The 21083-nt window shown below is 37.9% G+C and overlaps 1 protein-coding gene and 1 long non-coding RNA gene across 4 annotated transcripts in view; one reads left to right on the top strand and one right to left on the bottom strand.

Annotated features, from left to right (window-relative positions):
- The window catches only part of LOC125618636, a 42006-nt gene that overhangs the window by 7935 nt on the left and 12988 nt on the right, over window positions 1–21083 (bottom strand). Inside the window, exon 4 of the long non-coding RNA XR_007349950.1 lies at window positions 11130–11365. This is a non-coding gene — a long non-coding RNA (uncharacterized LOC125618636). The remainder of the gene's footprint in view (window positions 1–11129; window positions 11366–21083) is intronic.
- Rgs13 (regulator of G protein signaling 13) overlaps window positions 3436–21083 on the top strand; it is a 30398-nt gene continuing 12750 nt past the window's right edge. The window contains exons 1-5 of one of the 3 annotated variants that reach the window (XM_048809814.1): window positions 3436–4232; window positions 5508–5579; window positions 6068–6108; window positions 10369–10437; window positions 13498–13559. In XM_048809814.1, the coding sequence (XP_048665771.1) occupies window positions 10373–10437; window positions 13498–13559 (127 nt within the window). In that variant the 5' untranslated portion in view covers window positions 3436–4232; window positions 5508–5579; window positions 6068–6108; window positions 10369–10372. Of the gene's footprint in view, window positions 4233–5375; window positions 5580–5855; window positions 6109–10368; window positions 10438–13497; window positions 13560–21083 lie in introns of those variants that run through there. The other 2 variants (XM_048809815.1, XM_015492041.2) reach the window with 2 other exon arrangements.

Raw genomic sequence — 21083 nt, 5'->3', positions numbered from 1 at the left:
AGCTGGTGGGTGTACCTATTCTTCTCAAATTACCCTTTTCCTCTGAGTCACAACCTAGCCATCTACTTTCCTGAGTCACTGGAGACCATCCATGAATGGGTGGGATGCAGGTGTATCTGTCACCATTCACCACTGCCCTGGGGACAGATCTGTTTAAAGATTAAGTCAACATTTTTTTTAAAGTAATGAATGATCTGCAGAAAAGTCATCCCAAACTCTCTGATAAAGGAGGGGGGGAAAAAAAGCAGGAAATGTGGCAAAAGTTTGTTCTGCTTTGTTCTCTTTTGGACACAGTAAAAAGGAATGGACTTATATAGAGAATAAGGACTGTATTTTGATTAGGCGATTTGAAACCCAACATACCTCAGCTTTGCACTTGCATACTTCTAAATAGAGGCATCCCTCACTTAAAAAGATAATAATGGTGCTGTCTCTCCATGGCTGACAAGGAAACGCTGAAGTCCCAAATTCCTTGATATGTCATTGCACTTGGTTTTTATCTAAAAATATATAGCATTCTTTCACACAAAATAAAACATGGAGCAGAGGAGGCAAGACATATCTTGAAAGATCTCTCCACTAGATACTTGGAAATGCTAGGGGAAAAAGGAACAATATCATCCTTTAAATGCATAGTCAAATTTGAAAAAAAAAAAAAAAAGTAAGAGAAACCTAAAAAGAGAGAGACAGAGAGAGAGAGAGAGACAGAGAGAGAGAAACACCAAAGGGAATCCTAAACCAGAATAACAACCTAGCATTTACTGCAGCTGAGTTCAACATTTACAATTCTTAGTTATCTAGAGTTCTTGTTTGCATGTCGGAAAACATGATGTCAGGTTGTCATAAACTGAGCCAGAGACCCTTAAACTTCCCCAGCTTCAGTGAAAGAGTAGACAGGAAAAACTAGTTATCTGTACCAACTGCTGACAAGGAAATACGTATCTTTTAGCACAATACCAGGCCTGGGCTTTCCTGGGTTTCTAATTTAAATTTACCTTACCTGTGTGATCCAGGAACCCAAGGCAAGAAAATAACACATCAGTCCAGTGTGGTACCTGGTGGCACCCAGGCCACCTGAAAAATCAATGCTAATCATCTTCAAAGACTTGCACCCTCAACCCAATCCTCAGAGCACCCTACAGTTTAAACAATGTGAATGTTACAAAAAAAAAAAAAAAAAAAACTTAATAGACCTACAAGTAGACCTACAAATACACATAGAATGTTATTTTTTAAAAAAAAACTAATAAATCAGTCCAAATTAAGTGACTAAGGTTTTGGTTTTTTTCCCCATGAAAAGAACACCACTTTTCTAACTATGTTAGTGTTGCCTTAAATACATCAGAGGAAAATAATGAAATCCTAACTAGATCCCTTGAAATCCGGTTGGAAAGGATAGAGAGGTCTACTAAGTGCATGGGAGAAAATGGAAACTAGGTAGGATCATTGTTCCTTTTCAGTTCCATGATGGAGATCTGAAACCTCAGAGTATTACAGTACCGACTTCCTGGGAAGGCCACAAGAATGTTTTAGAGCAACTGCCAAAGGAAATGAAGGATGATAGGGAGTTAGTGAATAATCCTTATAGAATGGCAGGATTTATAATTAAAAGCAAGTCATTTGAGTAAATGCAGACAAAACTGGTTGCTAGCTATAATTGCTATTTAAGCACATTTTTTGCTGTCAACAGTGTTGAGCACCCAGTAATCTAATTTACATTACCACTATTTTGGGTTCACACAAACCAGAAGCCCATGTTACATTGTTTCAACGGGGAATCCAGCCAGAGGGGACAAGGACAGAAGATGGGTCAAGTTATGGGTTGCAGAGCTTAAGCCACTCTTACCATGTAGGTACCCAGTCTGCAAAGACAGGCAGAGGTTGTTCTGCAAATATAACACCTGGGAAGAAGACCCAAAAGGAGGGATCTGTAAACAGAAAGTCCAGCAGACACAGACCTAGAGTTCAAGGAAAGCAGGAGCTTATTCTCATCTTCCTCCCACACTGACACATTTCAACTGGATACATTTCACTAAAATTCACCAGTGTCTAACAACTGATCTTGCTTCTAGAATATATTGAAAAATGCCGCCCTATGGGCAAAGGGCAACAACCATATGATATCAAGAGAATGTGCTGTAAACATCAGGCCGATTTCACAAGCAACCAACAATCACCTAGTAGCGACACTAGGAGAAGAGATAAATGGCAGATCCTAATTTCTAATATTTCATTATTCTGTTCTTGTGAAATTCATGTGGGATTTTAAATATATAAAATATTAAATATTCTTTAATTGTGAGCATTTGAAGTTTTATTACTTTGGAATTGGCTGAAATAGAAATAGAGGGAAAGTGTTCAAGAGTAAGTGGATTGTAATTTATTAGAAAAATGGGATCTCCAAATAGAGGGTATTCCCAAGCCATGCCAGCAAATACACAAGGATCCTGTTCCATTCCCTAACCCCACATCCCTGAATCAGTCCTATTCAGCTGTATACCAAGGACCACATTGCTCTGACTCCATTAACTGAACTTTACCTCTATCTCAGGGAAACCAAAAATGCTTAGAAATTTGCTACAAGCTGGGTGCAGTGGTGCTCTCCTGTAATACCATTGACTGAGGAGGCTGAGGCAGGAGGATTACAAGTTCAAAGCCAGCCTCAGCAACTTAGTGAGATTGTATCTCAAAATTTTAAAAAATAAATAAATAAAAGAACTGAGGATATAACTCTGTGAAAAAGTGACCCTAAGTTTGATCAGAAAGGAAGTGGTGGTCGGGGTGGGGAGGGGGGAGGCACAAGCATCTACACCTTGTACTAGAATGCCCCAGGACTACCTTCTGCCTCCCCCCTGAAACTCATTGGTCCACAGTTTCTTTGTTTCTGAGCCCTTTTTGATATTCAATATTTATTCTGTAGGAAGATGTTCATGATTAATGTCATCTGTAGGCTTTGCAACTTTTACTCCTATAGGGTATAACTTCCAGAATTTCCCAGCTAGCTCCTTGCTTCCAACCCATGAGAAGGAGGAAACACTCCTGAATCCCAAGAAACAAATCATCTTGGGGGCAGAGGAGATTTAACAACTAGATTGGAGATTTCCTGAAAAGATCCAGCATCCCAGCATCCATATTTTCTGAGACGCAGACGGAAATTTGGACAACCAGCAACTAGTGAAAATGGGCCCTATCAGTAAACAATATAGATCCAACTGAATTGTCCAAACCCTGCTCTTACTTCCCACAACATGGCCACAGCTACTCAACTTCTGGCTTTCTCATTTGCCTTATTCTGGTTTCTTATCTCTTAGGTTTGATAAATTCAATTTCCCTGGGTTTGAGCCTCAAAATCCCTAAATATAAATAATAATGTTCTACTTCATCAGTCTCCTAAATATTTTAAGAAACATTCTATCAAACACATTTTGATCTTTCCTATTTTATTCTGGAACCCCCAAAAAACACACACAACACAACACACACACACACACACACACACACACACACACCCACCCACGGTTGGTTTAGATAATCTCACCATATTTTACACTCATTAGAGCTCATTTGAAGCACTATGCTCCATCCAGATTTTAACAGGGATTTTAGCTGAAGAATGATGCAAAGTGCCAAAACTGCCATAGAGGACCAGTGAGAGGACCTAGAAAGGTCTGACCAGAATTTTTTTTTAAACAAATCCTTAGTCATTTGATTATTCTAAACAGGTTGATTTTAACATTTCAACAATTCAATAGCAAGTGTTTGCAGTGGGAGTTTACTTATTTGTCCTCAGATCTCTGTCTTTTCTAAAAGGGCATTTTACTTTAGGCCATACATTTTCTAAAATTAGAAACATGAATTCTTTGGGAAGACAAAGTTTTGACTATTACGTTGAAGATCTCATGGGGAAGCTACGGCTTCCAGTCATCTGACAATTTCCTATGCTCCGATAATATTTGATAAAACCTCTTCATCAGCAATGCATCACAGGCCCACAGCACTATTTTTCATATTCAACAAAACTTCTCTTTGCATAGATATGTGTCTGTAAAAACAGAACATTCATACCGAGGCCAGAGTGCCATAGAAGGTAATTATAGAGCCAGGAAGGTCGTTTTATGCCAGGAAAAATAAAATGCTGGGTGTCTCATGAAATTTCAGAACCCAGTTTCAAAAGGATCATAACAAAGAGGAAATAAAATTCAGCATGGTGGACCGCTCCACAGGATATATTTGTAAGTATGAAATTCTGTAAAATAGCTGATGAGTGCAACTATGTTGGCTTGTTAGAAATGACTCGAGGAAGTTGATGGTCTCAGCAGGACTGCCACGAGTGTGAGCAGGGGTATTTTTTTCCCAGGGAGAAAATAAACCGGTAAACCCAACTTAGACTTTCTATTCTTAAAACTTACAGTCACACATATAAAAATGGATCTTAATTGAGCAATAGAGGAATATTACCGTTTGGGAGTACATTCCTTCATTTTATGTGGGTTTGTATGTATATGTGTGTATGTTTAGTTTAAATAAAGATATAAAATCAGACAATTCAGAATTGCCGATTTTAGAAATTGCACATTGAAGTATGAGTTCCATCAATTTATTTGCTGAACTGATTCCAGGTGTGGATTCCAATAAGGTCTTGCTGAAGTATGGTTAACCTCGATTTTACTGAATTTCTTCATTGCTCCATGTTATGCCCATGTACAAAGTTTGTTTTTTTTTTTTAAAGGTGGGAATTGTGTGCTATGACCAAGAAAATCTTGCTAAAAAGTAAATTTCTCCAGATTTTTCTGCATCTTGAGGAACATGTTACATCATAAAATAAAGGAACAGAGTCAATATTTCTTTGCAGATGTACTGTATGAACAGAAAGAATTTACTGATTGCCTATCAGATTGTATTAAAATATTTAAGTATGTGAAAGGGCATAAGATTCATAAAATTCATTTATGAATGAAATTCATATTTTATTTGATTTTTAGATTTAATTTAAACACTGAAAGAAATGTGAATCTGTTTTTTGCATTTATCACCAACTCATTTACAACCACTCTAAGATTCTATTAATAAAATGTTATTTCTTTTAAATAATTACCAAGGGAAAACACTAAAGGCATAATCATTATGGAGATCTAAACTTGTTCTAAATGTTCTATGCTTAGATTGAGTTAAACTAGCATGCATGTTTACAAAGTATTAAAAAATTTAAAAAGGGCAAATTAAAACATCTTAAGATAAATATAAGACATTTAAATGAAAACAATGGAAAATAGAAGTAAAATATATATTTGCATAGTTATGTAATAATCCATGAAATTAAAGTTCTTGATAAGGAGACAACAAATCAAAAATGTAGAAAACCACAGTACAGCATTTATAGAGTAGAAAAATTATCTACTTAAGACATAAGGCAGGGTATTTATAGAAATACTTGCCAAATGGATATTTTCTTCAGGAAGTTCACACTAATCTTCCTTTATTTTGTTGTATTATTATTTTTCTTTTAGATTAATGGGATGTTTACATATACCATTGCCACCAACATGAGAAAAAAGTGATCATCATTGATTTGAAGCTTGGTGAGTTTATTCATAATATAAACCAGTTCTACATTATATCAGTATAGGTCATTCTAAACCGGGAACTCTATTTGCCAGAGTAGAATTGTAGCTCTATGAGTATTTGAAATGAACTTTTATCTTTGCTTATATTTTGATTGAAGGTATAATTTTACTAAAAATATTCTTACTTAAATTTACCAAATAAAATGAAGTTCATTTTATCAATAGGCTCAATCAAATCCTTATCCTGAAGAAGCTATATATTTTAAATATATATATATAAATTACCCTTTTTTGGAATTACCAAGAATTATTTTTTAAAAGTTCTCAATTGCGAATGTTGAGAGGGTTTGACTCTACCATTCTATATTTTGGTATAAATTGACTGAAATGTATTATTTAATGATAAATATTGTTGGATGCAGGATTGTAGATATATATTTAAATTCCTACTTATTTTGGAATTTGTCCTCAGACTGTGAATTATATGTTCTTCATTTTGTCAGATGAGATTCCAAAGACTGCCTTTTTTCTTCTGATTTTAGAGGTATGAGAATCTTTTAATTTCTACCCCATCTGCTTCCCATCTTCCAAAATTACTTTGAAATATTTTGTTTTCTTTCCCCCTCTTTTAATCTCTTTTTCCTTTGTGTTTAAGTTTTACATATTCTTTTACTGTGATTTTACCAGTGTTTTGGTTAGAAGAGATAATAAACTCCAATGGTCAATCTATCCTTTTTACTTGGAACTAGATTAAACACTTTTGAACTTACCCTTTGTCCCAACATAAATGACATTAGGAGGACGCGGGGAGTATTCTATGACATTCCAGCAGAGTAGTGGCGCCTGGTGATTATGAACCCAGAAGTAAGAAGTAGAAAACAGCACAGGCATGTGACCACTCAGTTACAAAGATCTTAGGGGCAAGCAACAGGGCACCAAGCGATGGGCAGTTCCTGAGAGCAGAAATCCCATCACTGAGACAGCACCCAACAAGTCCCATTTCTCAAGCATTTGGAAATCCAGAGAACTTCACAACATACAACTCTTCTATGCATAATATATCTGGTACATAATTCCTTAAATGTTTTATTTTACTCTTTTTCCAATGTCACCCAACTAATGAAAGTCTTGGACCAGAGAATCTCCCTCTGAATAGATCACGTAATGAGCACAGAGCTGCTACGTCTATACAGAGGCTTTGCTAGAATTAGAACAAAAAAAAGTAGTCTTTCCACAACAGGATGGAGCACAGCTTGGTGTCCCATAGTTGGCAAGAATTGTCTGCCTGGATGCCAGCTTCCTCTCTCCCTTTGGACCAGACATATATGTAGAAGAGACAATCTGCAAAATTGTACCTAAGGGGACACTCTGGTTCGTCAGTTTGATCTTGTTGCTCTAGCATACCTGAGCACTTCTGACCAAACAAACCCGACCTAATAGTCTCAACCCTTCAATATTATACTTAAGTGAATTCCTGTAGCAGACCCACTTAATCCTAAAACTGGAACCCAGCCACTAAAACACCATATGAACAATAGAAATACGGAAGCAACAAAAGGAAGAAGATTTTCAGAATATATTCAAATGTTGAAGAAAAAAATAATATTAATGAGAAAAACTGGTAATATCTGAGTTGAAATTTAAAAAGAAGAATAGTCCAACAGAATGTGCATTTCCTGTACACACAAAAGAGAAATATTTCCTGAGTGACAGAGTATAAGAAGCTAAACTGGAACAGACAGTTTTTGCATATATCTCTTTTTCCAATCTTTAGAGTTCCATTTTGTACTAAAGGAAACTGAGAATCAGAGTTGACCTAACATGTCCAAGGTCACACAGCTTATAAGAGCCTGAACTCAAGTACATGTCTGTTTGAATATACTCTGTCACCTCTCAGGAACTCTGGGAACCCCCTAAACTCCATGCATCTAGAAATTACCTTCAATGTGCTTCTGACCTCACTGAGAATTGCATGGCAATTCTAAGACAGCTATGCTTTTGCCAAACAATTCCACTAAAGTTATTTGAAAAATGATAACTTGTAAATAGACATGCACTGGAGTTATAGAGATCACATCAAGAAAGACAAAAATATGTACACACCTTTCTAATAGATCAAATGAGGAGATAATGGGATACAAAATCTATTATTAAATGTAGAGAGCATATGATAAGTCCAATCCTGGTAGAAGACAGCAGTTATACAGACAGAGAAGGCATGGGAAGAAAGTAAATTCTTTACCATCCTCCTAATTAAAAAATAAACAAGGGCTGTTGAATGACTGCACCTCATGGGTGATCAAAGAAATCTTGAACTACATGTAGTTCAGAGTTCAATGGTACATAGGACCAGTGTGAACAGCCAGTCAATGCAATAGCTTTCTTAGCCTCAATTTTTTCAAATTACTGTTACCAGCAAGAGTCCAACATCTTTAGTCTTGCATTTAAGGTCATTTAGAATCTAACTGCACAAACATATCCCACTGATAAACTCCCCCTTCTGCTTGTGCTTATACTATTTTGAATCTATATTTGCAATCAAAATGGCTAATCAATTAACCTATTCCCCTTCAACTTTGTGTCTTCCTGTAGAGCTATTTTGCTCCTCCCCACTTACAATTGAGATCCATATAGAAGATATAAGACCACACCTCCCATAAATTCTTATCTCCAAACCTCCAAATGTACTTTAATTGACACCTAAAATTTCTTCAGCCCTTCCAGAGAAAGGAAGTAACTTCTTCCTATACTGCCACTTCTCCAAGGTCCCAGCCCCACATTCTGTATTCTAGTCCCTCTTTCTTTCTCAGGAACTTAAAATTCTACGGATGGTCGCTCTTTCTCCTGTACCTTCCACCGCTCTCCATGGCTAGCATTTGCCAACTTCGGGGTGTGCCACCCATTCACATTGCAGGCTATACTGTAATGATACCCCCTAAAGATATGAAGACCAGAATAGCCAAATGTCAGAGCCCTACATCTCTGTCCCTGCTATAGCGTTCTGTCAACAGCTTTCCCAAAAGACAAGAAAGAGAGAGAAAGGGAGGAAAGAAAAAGGGGGAAAAATACAAATTGCAAGTACCTCTGTAAAATTATCCCTCCATGTAACCTGAGCTCCATTCCCTCCCGTTTTCCTCCATCTGTTTCCGCCCTCCCTGTTCCACTGAAAACTCTCTTCCCCACGCTCATTAATGCCTTCTTGACAACATCTTTCAATTCTTGGTTCTCAGTCTCTCCCCAGCTTTTAACTCTCAATTGGCCACAGTCCTTTCTGACAAGCACATTTCTTTGGTTTCTATGAGAGCATATCATTTTGGTTTTTGTCCTACGAGCTCCTATTTCACAGTCTTTCTCTTAAATGTTTGTGTTTTTCAGTCACTCATCTGGAGCTGCATTCTTTCCTCAGTTCACACTCTTCCTGGACATCTTATCATATTTCTGGCTTCTTACACATTTATGAAAACTGCCTGAAGTCTAAACTCTCACCTGAACTTATTCACTTTCTTTTTCTCACTTTCCATGTCCAATGTATTAACGAGGTACTAGCAGTTTTTCCTTCAAATTCTCTAAAATCTGCCCCCCTCCCTCCATTCTCCACTGCCACCCCCCACTCACCCCTCATCTGGACTCCTGCAGTTGCCTGCCAACTCTCCTCCCTGATTTCCACTCTTGCTACAGGGCACTTCATGCTAGTCACAAAACTGACTGCAAATGTTAACCTGTCTCCTCTGAAATGTAAAACCTTTCAATGATTTTCCAATTTCTAAATATAAAATCTAGGGCCTGCATGGCCTAATATTCTTGGCCTCAGCCTCTTCTTACAACTTCATCTCCCACCACTTTCTTGCTGCAGTAATCATTTTGAACATGATTATTGGTCCCAAAGACCTTTTCGGTTCATTTCTTTCAGATCTCTCCCTGCCGTGCCCTAGATTCATAGGGCAACTTCATTCTTTTCCTTTCTTCAAGTAGGACCTGACTGTTGCCTCCTGACCTTTGTCCAGGTAGCCTCCTTCCTCTCTCAGCACTTTCCCACACATTCAGCAGATTCCAGCTCAGATAATACTTCACTGGGATACTACTAACCACCCTCAAGTCTAGCTGCATTCTCCGGTGTTTGCTGGTTTCCCCTGTACTTCCTGTATTGAAACCCCATCACATGCATCTCACTTGCTTGGCAGTTAAGGCAGGAAGAGGAGAAACAAGATCTGTGTGGACCACCTACTGGCAGCCAGAGCTTGGGGCATAATAAGGTGTCCAGGGCCAAGCACTTCAATCTAATTTTTTTTTTTTAATCAAACTAACAATGTACAGAATGGAGAAAACTATACAGGCAACACACTTCTCAGAATTCATTCCTAAGTTTCATTGTTCATTTAGCTATTATACTATTTTATTTGACTAATTACAAAAAAGCAAATTTTTGCTCAATATATAGAGAGAGCTTTTGAAAAATAAAAATTGCCCAAAAAAGGAAACCTTAGAAGTCGGTGAATTCCCTTGTCAGTGGGCTGTAAATGAAAAGGTATTTCTCAGAACTTTGCATTTTTAAAACCCCATTCTTCAATGAATAGGTGGGCTAGATAATTTCTAAACTCACATAGAAATCTAAGCACTGATATAAAATATGCATGAGAGCTGAGTCATTTCCTTCCCCTCCATAACCCCACTCACTGTATTTGAACTTCAAGAATTCATCTTATTTTTTCATCATTTGTAGCTTTATGTGTTCTTTAAAAATTAACTCTAACATATAACTATTTTAAATGACTAAATGATACAAATACATACTGTATTTCTTTAGAAAAATGAGCAGGCGGAATTGCTGGATTTGTAAGATGTGCAGCAATGAGTCCAAGAGACTCCCTTCAAAGTAAGTAGCATTTAAATTCTATGACCATTTAAGGTATTTTTGTCACATGATAAGTAGGTGTGTATTTATTTAACTGTTCTCAATATATTTTGCCCAGAAAGTAAAATTTGCATTTATACATGAGTAATTTCACCAGAAGAGCAATCATGTGTTACACTAAGATTCCGTTTTCATTATTCATGGTTTACACTTGAGAATTCAGCAAGTTAAATATTTTTAGCATCTATTATGAGTTTTTTAAAGTTTGAGATTTTTCGATCCAAAATATTTTCAGAGTTCAAACCCTTCATCTGTAAAGTGCCAGAAAACTTCACTCCTGCTGGGAATGGTGGCACACACCTGGGATGCTGAGGCAGGAGGATCATGAGTTCAAAGCCAGTCTCAGCAATTTAGTGAGGCCCTAAGCAATTTAGCCAGACCCAGTCTCTAAATAAAAATATAAAAAAGGGCTGGAGATGTGGCTCCGTGGTTAAGTGCTCCTGGGTTTAATCCTCTGTACCAAAGGAAAAAAGTTCATTCCTAGATAGAATTTATGAGACTGGAAGGGTAATTAAATGCTTACCAAGTTCCCAATCTCTTTAAGTTTTGCCATAACTAAAAAATGTAGCCATTTGGAGGAGTGACTGGATTAAAATAAGAAGAAAGAAGAATGCCTGAGAAATGTGAGAAGCCATTCAGTTGGATGTACTCACCGCAAAGACTTCCCAGGTTGGAGATCCTTCTGAGGTTCACGATGAGTGCCTAGCCCAGTCCAGGTAGAGACCTCAGCTCTGGGCTCATCTCCCTGTAGGGTCACAGCTCCTGGCCTATAGGCACCTCTGCGGAAGTACAGAAAGTCCTAGAACACTCGCAAGCCACTGTGTCTTTAGGAGGAGGCTCAGCAGGAAGACCCAAAGCTCAGCAATTTAAACCTGTTGAGGCTGCTGACCTACACAGATGCATCCAAGGAGAAAAGATGTTAATAGGCAATTGAGAACAGCTGTCTGTTCCTCTCCTGGTGATTCCAATGGACTATCACCATCAGAGCTTGCATTTTTAGCTACCTGCCTTGTAGTCCCACAATGAGGGAAGGGGAAAGTCAAAAACAAGAAAATTCATGTTTACAGAAGGCAGTGCTTGATGACAGTCACTTGATAAGTGCTTTGCATTCACCACCTCATTTAATTTTCATGGTAACTATGATAGACATTATTATCCATTCTCTAGATAATGAAACTGAGGTTTAGAGATTTTTAAATACAGTAAGACCAGAAACTATTAAGGACAGCACTGGGATTAGAACCTAGAATTATCAGCCTCTGAACACTCTTCATTCCTCTGTCCATGATGTCATGACATCTCAAAATGTTCCATGTGCGATTGCCATACACTGCCTATCTGCCCAGAAGAAAGAAGGGGATGCAAAACTGGAGAACTTATATCAGGCAACTGAGGCAGGTGAGGGGACAAAGGTGTTTTCTATAATTCTGATGAGACCAATGAAATATTCCCGGGCCAGCGTGAAACTTGTGAAATAGAAATAAACATGACAAACAAATAATGATATTCAAACAGAAAGAGATTTCACAACTTTACCTTCAAGCATAATTACTCTAACCATAATCTATCTCTATAAATTTCATGACTCTTAGAGTCAAAGGAATTCTCTTACCAACAATTTCCAACTCCTAATCTTACACTGACCCAACACAGTGATCCTATCTTCCCAAAGGTTGTAGATTTTATTCTTTCCTACATAATGAGAATGAGTGGGACAGATAGGCATGCAATACACCTTATCTAGCACTTTCCATTTCCCTGGATTGAGAAGGTTATTTTAGGTTACTCTTTCCCAAGTTCTAATAAGAGAAAAGAACAATGAGTCAGGTAGAATTTCATGGGGAAAAAAAATTTTTTTTGAAAGCAATCCTAACACAGTACACTGTTAAGCTTCAGTACTGATACAAACAGTCCATCCAAAATTGACAGGATCCATCTGAATTTTTAGAAAACAAAAGATATTTGACCTTTTTTAGGGCTCCAAATCTGTTTCCATGTTCTCAGCAATTTTTTTAACCTCTGTAATTAATCTTCCTTCTTTGCGTTAAGAACCTGCTAATACTGATAGCTCTTCCTGCAGCGCTAATTTTGGGGCTAACAGCCCCCAACAGTACAGCCAGTGAACAGATCTTGCTTCCATCTATAGTCATCTTTGATTATATCTAGTTGTTGGGAGCAGGAAAATCAAGAATGTACCACAAATCCAATGATAATGAACACATTAACTATTTTAAAGAAGGATAATTTAAAAATCAGCATGTGAAAATGTAGTCTCTTGCCAGTTCACTTCAGGAAGATCCCCAACAAGAACAGAAGAGATGCCCTAGAATTAGTGTCTTTCACAGATATTTTCTAAATGACAAGTGGCTTTGTTTATACTGTTTAAGTCAAATGTCACTCGACATATTGTAATTAATATTAAACCTTCAAACTCCCCCCCCAAAAAAAATCAGCAAATAAGAGACTGAGAAAATCATAGGTACAGAATTACTAATTTTATTATGAAAGTACATGCACATAGGTTTTGTGGGTGAACTCTTAAGATTCTAATAGACACAATGGATAAGCATGTTGCTGATGGCAGAAATATACAGTCCATAACCCTGTGGAAAGCAACTTGGCAGTTTGTACCAAGAACCTTAAAACTACATCTTTTTTTTTTTTACCCACTAATCTCTTTAAGAAATTACCTATCTTATGGGGCACAGCAAGTCTTATCCACAGTTGGGGCTACTTTGGGGAATAGAAAGATTGTATCACTATGATTCTTTATCTTTTTAATACTTATTTCCTTATATTTTCAAAAATATCCTGCTTTTTATGAGTTTTATAAGTTTTAAAATTTTATTATAAAAATAAAATGTAAGTAGTTACATTTCCATACAAAACCACACACAAATGGAGTGTAATTATATTTCAGGTTTTTTTTTTTGAGGTAATATAATTATATTTAATTCAGCAAAAACCTCAAGAACATTTAACCCAATCAGCATCTTTTTTTTCTTTTTTCCCCTTTCAAAGCCTTACTCTGGAAGAAATATTACAGTGGGCCCAATCTTTTGAAAATTTGATGGCTACCAAATGTGAGTATTATGCATATCTAATCTTTGAATAACCAGCCAGTGTCATTCTTAGGCAAAGAAGAGGGAATCTAGTTGATGAATATACGCTGTTCTGCTCAATGGCAACTGACATCATTATAAAAAGAAAACCTGAAAATAGTTTGTCGTGTCAACTATGGTTATTTTTCTCTAGTGTTAATTAAAACAAGATTAGTCACTGCAGATATTTATTCTTCACAAGTATATGTATAAAATCCCTTGGCAAATATGCTGAAATAGTAACACATACTGAAATATGCTGCCTTGCCATAGCCTTCCAAAGTTAGCATTTAAAAAAAAAAAAAAAAAAGTCTGCTTTGCTGTTCCAAGTGCTTTCAAAAGTAAGAGTGAAGTTGAATCTTGATGTTCTGAAACTCCTCAAAGTTTATCAGTGTCTGATTTAACTGGGCCTATATGTGGATCTGTGTAGAGTTGTATATAAGTATCAACATGATATAAAGCAGAGAGAATAGTAGTGGATAAGAAGAGATAAATTCAGAGGTTCAAGGAAGGAAATATGAAGAATGATGTACACTCAAGAGAACTGCCAACTGTACTTGGGTTAAGAAACTGGCAACGGGGTGTCGTAGCACCTGCCTGTAATCCCAGTGGCTTGGGAGGCTAAGGCAGGAGGATGGCAAGTTCAAAGCCACCCTTAGCAATTTAGCAGGCCCTAAGTAATACAAAAAGGGCTGGGCTGTAGTTCAGTGGTTAATCACCATGGGTTCAATCCCCAGTACAAGGAAGGAAGGAAGGAAGGAAGGAGGGAGGGAGGGAGGGAGGGAGGGAAGGAAGGAAGGAAGGAGCTGGAAGGTTGTAGAAAATGATAAAAACCAAAAGACAAAGTAGTGGGTACTCAGAAAATTTTTCATTGAATCAGTAATTTTTTGTTTTTGTTTTTGTTTTTAAGTGGAGTTAGTGCCACTCAAATCTTTGTTAATTTTTACCTATAGACCCATGTTTTTACTTAAGATCCCCTTTCGGGCTCTCTGTGAATATTGAATCCATGAAGGCAGGCTAGGTGTGCTGCGTAGATGTTTTAATTGGTGCACTGCTGTGGTTATTCTGGACAAGAACCTCCTGTCGCTCCTGGGGCTGCCATGCTGACTCAGCCCTCTTTGGTATGGACACACTGTCACTGTCTGGGCCAAAGGGTGGGAGATGGGGACCCTTGTCTACTCCTGCTAAAGACTCTACAACTTGCTGCATGGCCCCTGCCCTGCTACTAGAAACTGCACCCCAGCCTGGGGCACACCCTGAGCTCTGCTTCCCTACCAGGCCTTTCCAGTGAACACTGGGAGCCATGGTTTCTTTATCAAACTACCTCTTTCACTTTTAAGGTGTTCCTCAAAGTTTTGTGATCCAATTCACGAGCCTGACTGTGAATTTTAAACAATATCTTTTGGGTACTTTTGACAGCATTTAAATGGGAAGAAAAGACAAAAATGTCTTGTTTAGTCAACTCTGTTGATTCCTCTTCTGTTAATAGTTTGGATTTAGGTCCCAACATTCCACAGAAAAGATGAAAGCAAGAAGACATCATACTGCTCTTTATAAAAAACAAGCAAAAATATGGTAAAAAATCTTGTCAGAAATCAAATTAGTATGAAGTTTATATAAAATATTTTTTAAAAGTGATAAAACAAATCATTCTGTGGAGCAGTCAGCCAGAAAAGAAAACTATGAATATAAATATTAGACTTTCCACAGGATAAAAATGTGTTTACGTTCACCAAGGACACTAGCAAAATTCATCCTTTAAGCTAAGATATGCAGATGACTCTCTTTTACATAAATTAAAGCACTGATTCTAGAAACAACTAGTTCAGCAATTCACATGGGGAGAAAACATATTAGGCTGGGTCTCAAGAGAGGAGCAGATATTGGTTTAGAAGATGTTTGTTGGGGAGCCATTAAGTATAAATACATAGTCAAGGCAATACAATTAGATTCAAATAATTCCATAAAAATACCTTTATGGAAAAAGGGATCTTTAAACAAAAAAAAAAAAAAAAAAACCTCATCAATTTGAGCATAGACCTATGGCAAAATTGAGACATTAGTTAAAAATTAAGAATGTTAGATCTGGGACCAGTGGAACACACTTGTAATCCCAGCAACTTGAGAGGCTGAGGCAGGATGAGCACAAATTGAGGCCAGCCTCAGCAACTCAACAAGACCCTGGCTCAAAACGTAAACAAAAGGAACTAGTGATGTGCTTCAGTGATAAAGTACCCCTAGGTTCAATCCCTAGTCCAAAAATAGAACGTTGGTAACCTGGACACATTCTAGATGTTATCTAATGTTACATTGTTGACAGACAAGTTTTGTAAAATGCCGAAGACATTTTTTTACAAATATTGTGGGCCTCTATTCAAAATTCATTCAATAAATATATATTGAGCACTTCTTAGTATCAGGAAGGGTGCCTGGAAAAAAATCCCACGTGCCCATGTGACACATAAAATACCAAGGTGGGGGTGGCAGGGAGTTCCAAAAACAGAAAATCCCCCAGAAAAGAAAAAGGAGGATTTCCATTTAAGGCACATTAGGGTAAAATTTAAAAACAGTAATTAAAGCAATTTTTTTTTTGTAGCACTCTGAATAGAATTCCAAAGGCAAGACAAACGCATACTTTAAAAAAAATAATAGCCTTTGACAAAAAAAAAAAAAAAAATTCAGCTAAGGCTGCATTAGGAGCTGACTGGCAATATTTTAAAGATAAAAAACTATTGTAGAAGTATGTCCAGGAGATTTAAATGGTGTGTCTTTCAATGAAGACCTGTAGTGTGGAGGATTCCTCAGGACTTCATGTGAAAACCAGCATCATTATAAAATCCTCCACAATGAATTAAGCAGGAAACACAAAAGTTCCCCCTAAATCTCCAAATGAACAAGTGATAGAAAGTTCTTCAAGTTTCCAAACATCTGAGTTTTTAGGTAATATTAAATTATTTTCAAACGGACATATAGATAGTGAGAAATTTTAAATGTTCCAAGTTAAGACTTTGTCATCTTTCCATGAAAATACCTGAGAGAATCACCTAAGAATTTTTCTTCAATGATGGTTTCCCAAACCACAGCACTGCAACCAAAACCATGGCAAAACATGAGGCATCACCAAGGTAAACACAAGAAACGAAATTCTGTGGATTTTTCTGATGACTAAGCCTTAACCAAGATACAGTGGAACTAGAAACGGTACAGAGAAGTGCATTTGAGATGTCAGAGAACTAACAACCACCTAAATCCAGGGCGTCTTCAAAGTGGAAAGGTCAGGACTAAAAAAAAAAAAAAAAATCTATAATGTCAGAAAAAAAAAATCTGTATAATGCCAGAAAAATATCTAAAATGCAGAAGGTACATACTTATATGTATGAATGAATTCTCAAAAGATGAGAACAGCGTTGCTCACTGATGTTTGTGTCAATTACATTTCATACAACTAAAAAAGATGTTTAGTTCCAAGTTGTTCCTTGGGTGAGTCATTCAATCCCAGAGTGTGTCTGGAAGAACATCCAAGACCTGGAGACATTAGGTCACACTGCTCAGCATGTGCTCCCTTTGAGGGGAGGACACAGACAGACAAGCAAGCAAATTAATGAATAACTAATTTCATAAAGTGGTCAGTGACTTGTTGAAAATGAAACCAAATGATATGACTAAAAAAAAAATCAGGTAAAAGGTCACAATTCCGTTGATAGTTAAAGAACAACTGTGAGAAGGAGTAAAATGTGAGCAAAGAGCTGAGTGAGGAGACACAGCCACCCACGCTGAAGGCTGTGGTCAGAGTGGCTCAAGCAGAGAGAAACCACCTTTTAAAGGCCCTGGAGAAGTGAGTGAGGTTAGTGTCTTCAAATAACTGAAAGAAATTTGAAATGAGAGGAGCACAGGGCCTTACAAGTCACACTAAAGGCCTCAAACTAGAGTAACAAGGCTTAGTGTACCAGATACCCTGGTTCTCTTCTGATGAACAGAAACAGGGAGAGTGGTTACACAACTATACAATATACCAGGTCAGATTAGAATCAGTGGAGAAGATAAGGCTGGGAGCAATTAGCATGTGGCTAAGTAGCAAAAACCTCTCTAGGGTCTAGGAGATCACTGGAGCGAGGGTTCAGATAGAGAACTAAGATCCAAGAAGAGGAGAGGGGTGGTGGAAGAGGATGGGAAAAGAGTCTCAGGGGAGTCAAGAATGACTAAAAACAGTGTGTGATCATGGAAGCCAAAGGAGATAGTTGCTTCAAGAAAGGAACCCTGAACTGTGTCAAAAACGCTGAAAAGTCAGGTAAGGTGAGAAAATAACAGCGCCCACTGGAGGTGGCAATAAGGAAGCCAATAGTGCCTTGATGAGCAGTTTGGAGGACACACGGTGAAGATGGTAACACAGGGATGATTCACACACGCTTTGATGTGAAGGTCAACAGACTAAAAAGCAGAGACTGGAAAATGGCTGAATAGGAAGCCTGATGTGCTTCCTCCACAATGAAGGATCGAAACAAGGAAAAAAGAAAAAAAACTGCAGCTGTTTCACTGGAGTGTGAGGCAGAGTGTTGGAGTGCCGTGGGGATGTGGCGGAGATGGTGCAGAGCATGGAGATATACTATGCCTCAGAAGGATGGGAACTAAGCACATAGAATCCATCTTTCCATCTCCAAGATCAATCCTGAGTCAAGAAGGACTTCAATCCATCAGAAGTATTTACTACTGGAGAATCATGTGGCTCTTACAAGCATTAGATTTAGTTTGGGGAAATGCCAGGTTACCACAGTGCTGGATTGCCATAGAGAAGTAGTTCAGCCCATGCTGTGCCCTCCCCCACCCACACTCTTGCTTCATGGAGCCATCTTGAAACCTCACCCACCTGAAGCAACCAGGCAGTTTCTCTTGGAATCTCCACTGAGCCAGCCCTGTGAGCCACCAGGAGGACAGCTAAGCCTGTGAACTGGGAAGTACCAGAACAGCCCAGATTGAGTAGTATGGTCTGTAGAAAGCCCCAGAAAACAGCCAGATGGCATGACCCTTCCACCTTCCATCCCAGGAAGTAGCCGAGCAGCCCCACCCATCTGCCCTCTGCTCCAGAAGCAGCCAGGTAGCCCTGATCACCTACCCTTATGGCCCATTAATGGAGCTAAGCCTGGCCAGAGCACTTGGGCCCATGAAGGACCAGGCAAGCAGTTGACTGGCCAGGTCCATCCACGTAAGATTCTGAAAAGCTGTCAAGTAGCCTTTCTTGAGTGGCTTAGCCTACCAAATTTCCCTCCTCCAGGGAACATCTGGGCAGCCCTGCTCATCCCCCAATGGCTCTAAGAAGCAATTCAGTAGCCTGCTCTCTGAAGTTTGGCCTGCTAGGCCTTGAGAAGTAGATGACTAGGAGGCAGCTGGGTAAACATCCCTGGAGTAGGTCAGCCCCTGGAGGCCCCACAAAATTCCTTGTGCAGTCCTTAGACACTGACAGGCACCCCCCACTCACTACTAGACACACTGACCTGCACAGACCTAGGGGGCCCACTAGTTTGGCCTCACTCTGACATAAGCTACAGAAATTGATGGCCTCCCCATAACTGTAGCCAGATGTACTATGTACAGAGCAGCCAGCAAACCCACCTTTCCAAAGGAGCTGAATTCCATCTGGCAGTGCAATTCATAGCCCCTACAGCCTAGCCCACCAAAATACCCACAGACATCACCAACATGGATTACAGCTAAAAAGGCTTCATGAACACTATACTAAAATAAACAACCTGGAACCAAAGCCAATATAACATATCCAAATAATAACCTAGGACACATTATCAGAAGAAAGTCTTTCACTATGAAAGCTACTCTATAAATTGGTAGAGGCAATTAACCCACCAGATACAAAATTCCCAAAGTAGAGACAAGCAGCATAAACAAAAGGTAGTCAGGTACCTTCAAAGGAACACTATAAATCTCTGGCAACAAACACTGAAAAAAAGGAAATTGATAAATTGTCTGACAAATAATCCAAAGCAATGATTTTAAGGAAACAATGAAAGAAAATACTGAAAAAAATATATACACTAGAAAATATAGATGATGCAATAAAATTAGGAAGATAATTTATGATATGAATGAGAAATTCAGCAAAGACAGCTCAAAGAAAGAGCCTATCAATAATACTGAAGGTAAGAACTCAGTAAATGAAATAAAAAATACAGTGAAGAGCCTGAATTGATCAGGAAGAATAGCAAGTTTCTGACCTTGGAGGAAGAGGAGAAGGGTAAGAAATAGAAATAACAGAAGAACTTTAAAAGAAATGAAGAAAGACATTGAGACTTATGGGACACCATAAATTGGACTAACCTTCACAGTATGGGTGGTCCAGAGGAATAGAAAACGTATTCTAAAATAATTGCTGAAAACTGTCTTAATTTTGGAAAAAGATATGGATATTCAGATCCAAAAAATTGAAAGCCCCTTGGAGCACTAAAAAAGAAATCTTGGAGGCATATGATAGTCAAACTTTCAAAAGTATAAGGCAATTCTAAAAACAGCAAGAGCAAAGGATCAAGCCACTTATAAGGCAATCCCCATTAAACTAACAGTAGATTTCTTAACAGAAGCCTTACAGACCAGGAAAGGATGGAATAATATATTCAAAGTCCTCAAAAAAAAAAAAAAGCCAACCCAAAATATCATATCCAGCAAAATGGGTGTCTTCCAAAATGAAACAGAAACGGAATTTCCTAAAGAAGCAAACGTTAAGAGAATTCATCAGCCATCAGACCAACTCTACAAGAAATGTTTTAGGAAGCATTTCAAAAGCAAAATGAGGAAAACTACCATTATGAAAATATGCAAAAGGACCTAACTCAACCATAGAGTAGATACACAAAAGAGAAAGAGAATCAAACCATAACAATACAGAAAACCACTAAACCACAAAGATGAACAAGAGAGGAAGAAAGGAAAAAGAATATACAAATCAATCAGAAAAAAAAATAACAAAATGGCATGAGTACGTCTTTACTTGACCAATAATAACTTTGAATATAAACAAATTCAATTCCCCAATTGAAAGGTATAGACTGGATGAATGGATTTTTTTTAAAAAAAAAAAACAAGCAGGAGTGTCCATACTCATATCAAATAAAATAGATTTCAAGCCAAAGTTAATCAAAAGGGATAAAGAGGGACACTACATACTGCTTAAGGGAACCATACACCAACAAGACATAACAATCATAAATATATATGCCCCAAACAATGGTGCAGCTATGTTCATCAAACAAACTCTTCGCAAGTTCAAGAGTCTAATAGACCACCATACAATAATCATGGGAGACTTCAACACACCTCTCTCGCCACTGGACAGATCTTCCAAACAAAAGTCTAGGTTATTAATTGTGTTATTGAGTTCTATAGGTCTATAGTTTCCTTATTCAACTTTTGTCCAATACTTTTCAAGCTACTTCAGGAAATAGAAAAAGAGAGAGAACTTCCAAATTCATTGTGGTCTATTAGACTCTTGAACTTGAGAAG

This window comes from Marmota marmota, unplaced genomic scaffold (assembly GCF_001458135.2).
Source record: "Marmota marmota marmota unplaced genomic scaffold, marMar, whole genome shotgun sequence".
Taxonomy (NCBI): domain Eukaryota; kingdom Metazoa; phylum Chordata; class Mammalia; order Rodentia; family Sciuridae; genus Marmota; species Marmota marmota.
Note: the sequence above shows the minus strand (reverse complement) of the source record. Positions and strands in the feature narration are given on the sequence as shown.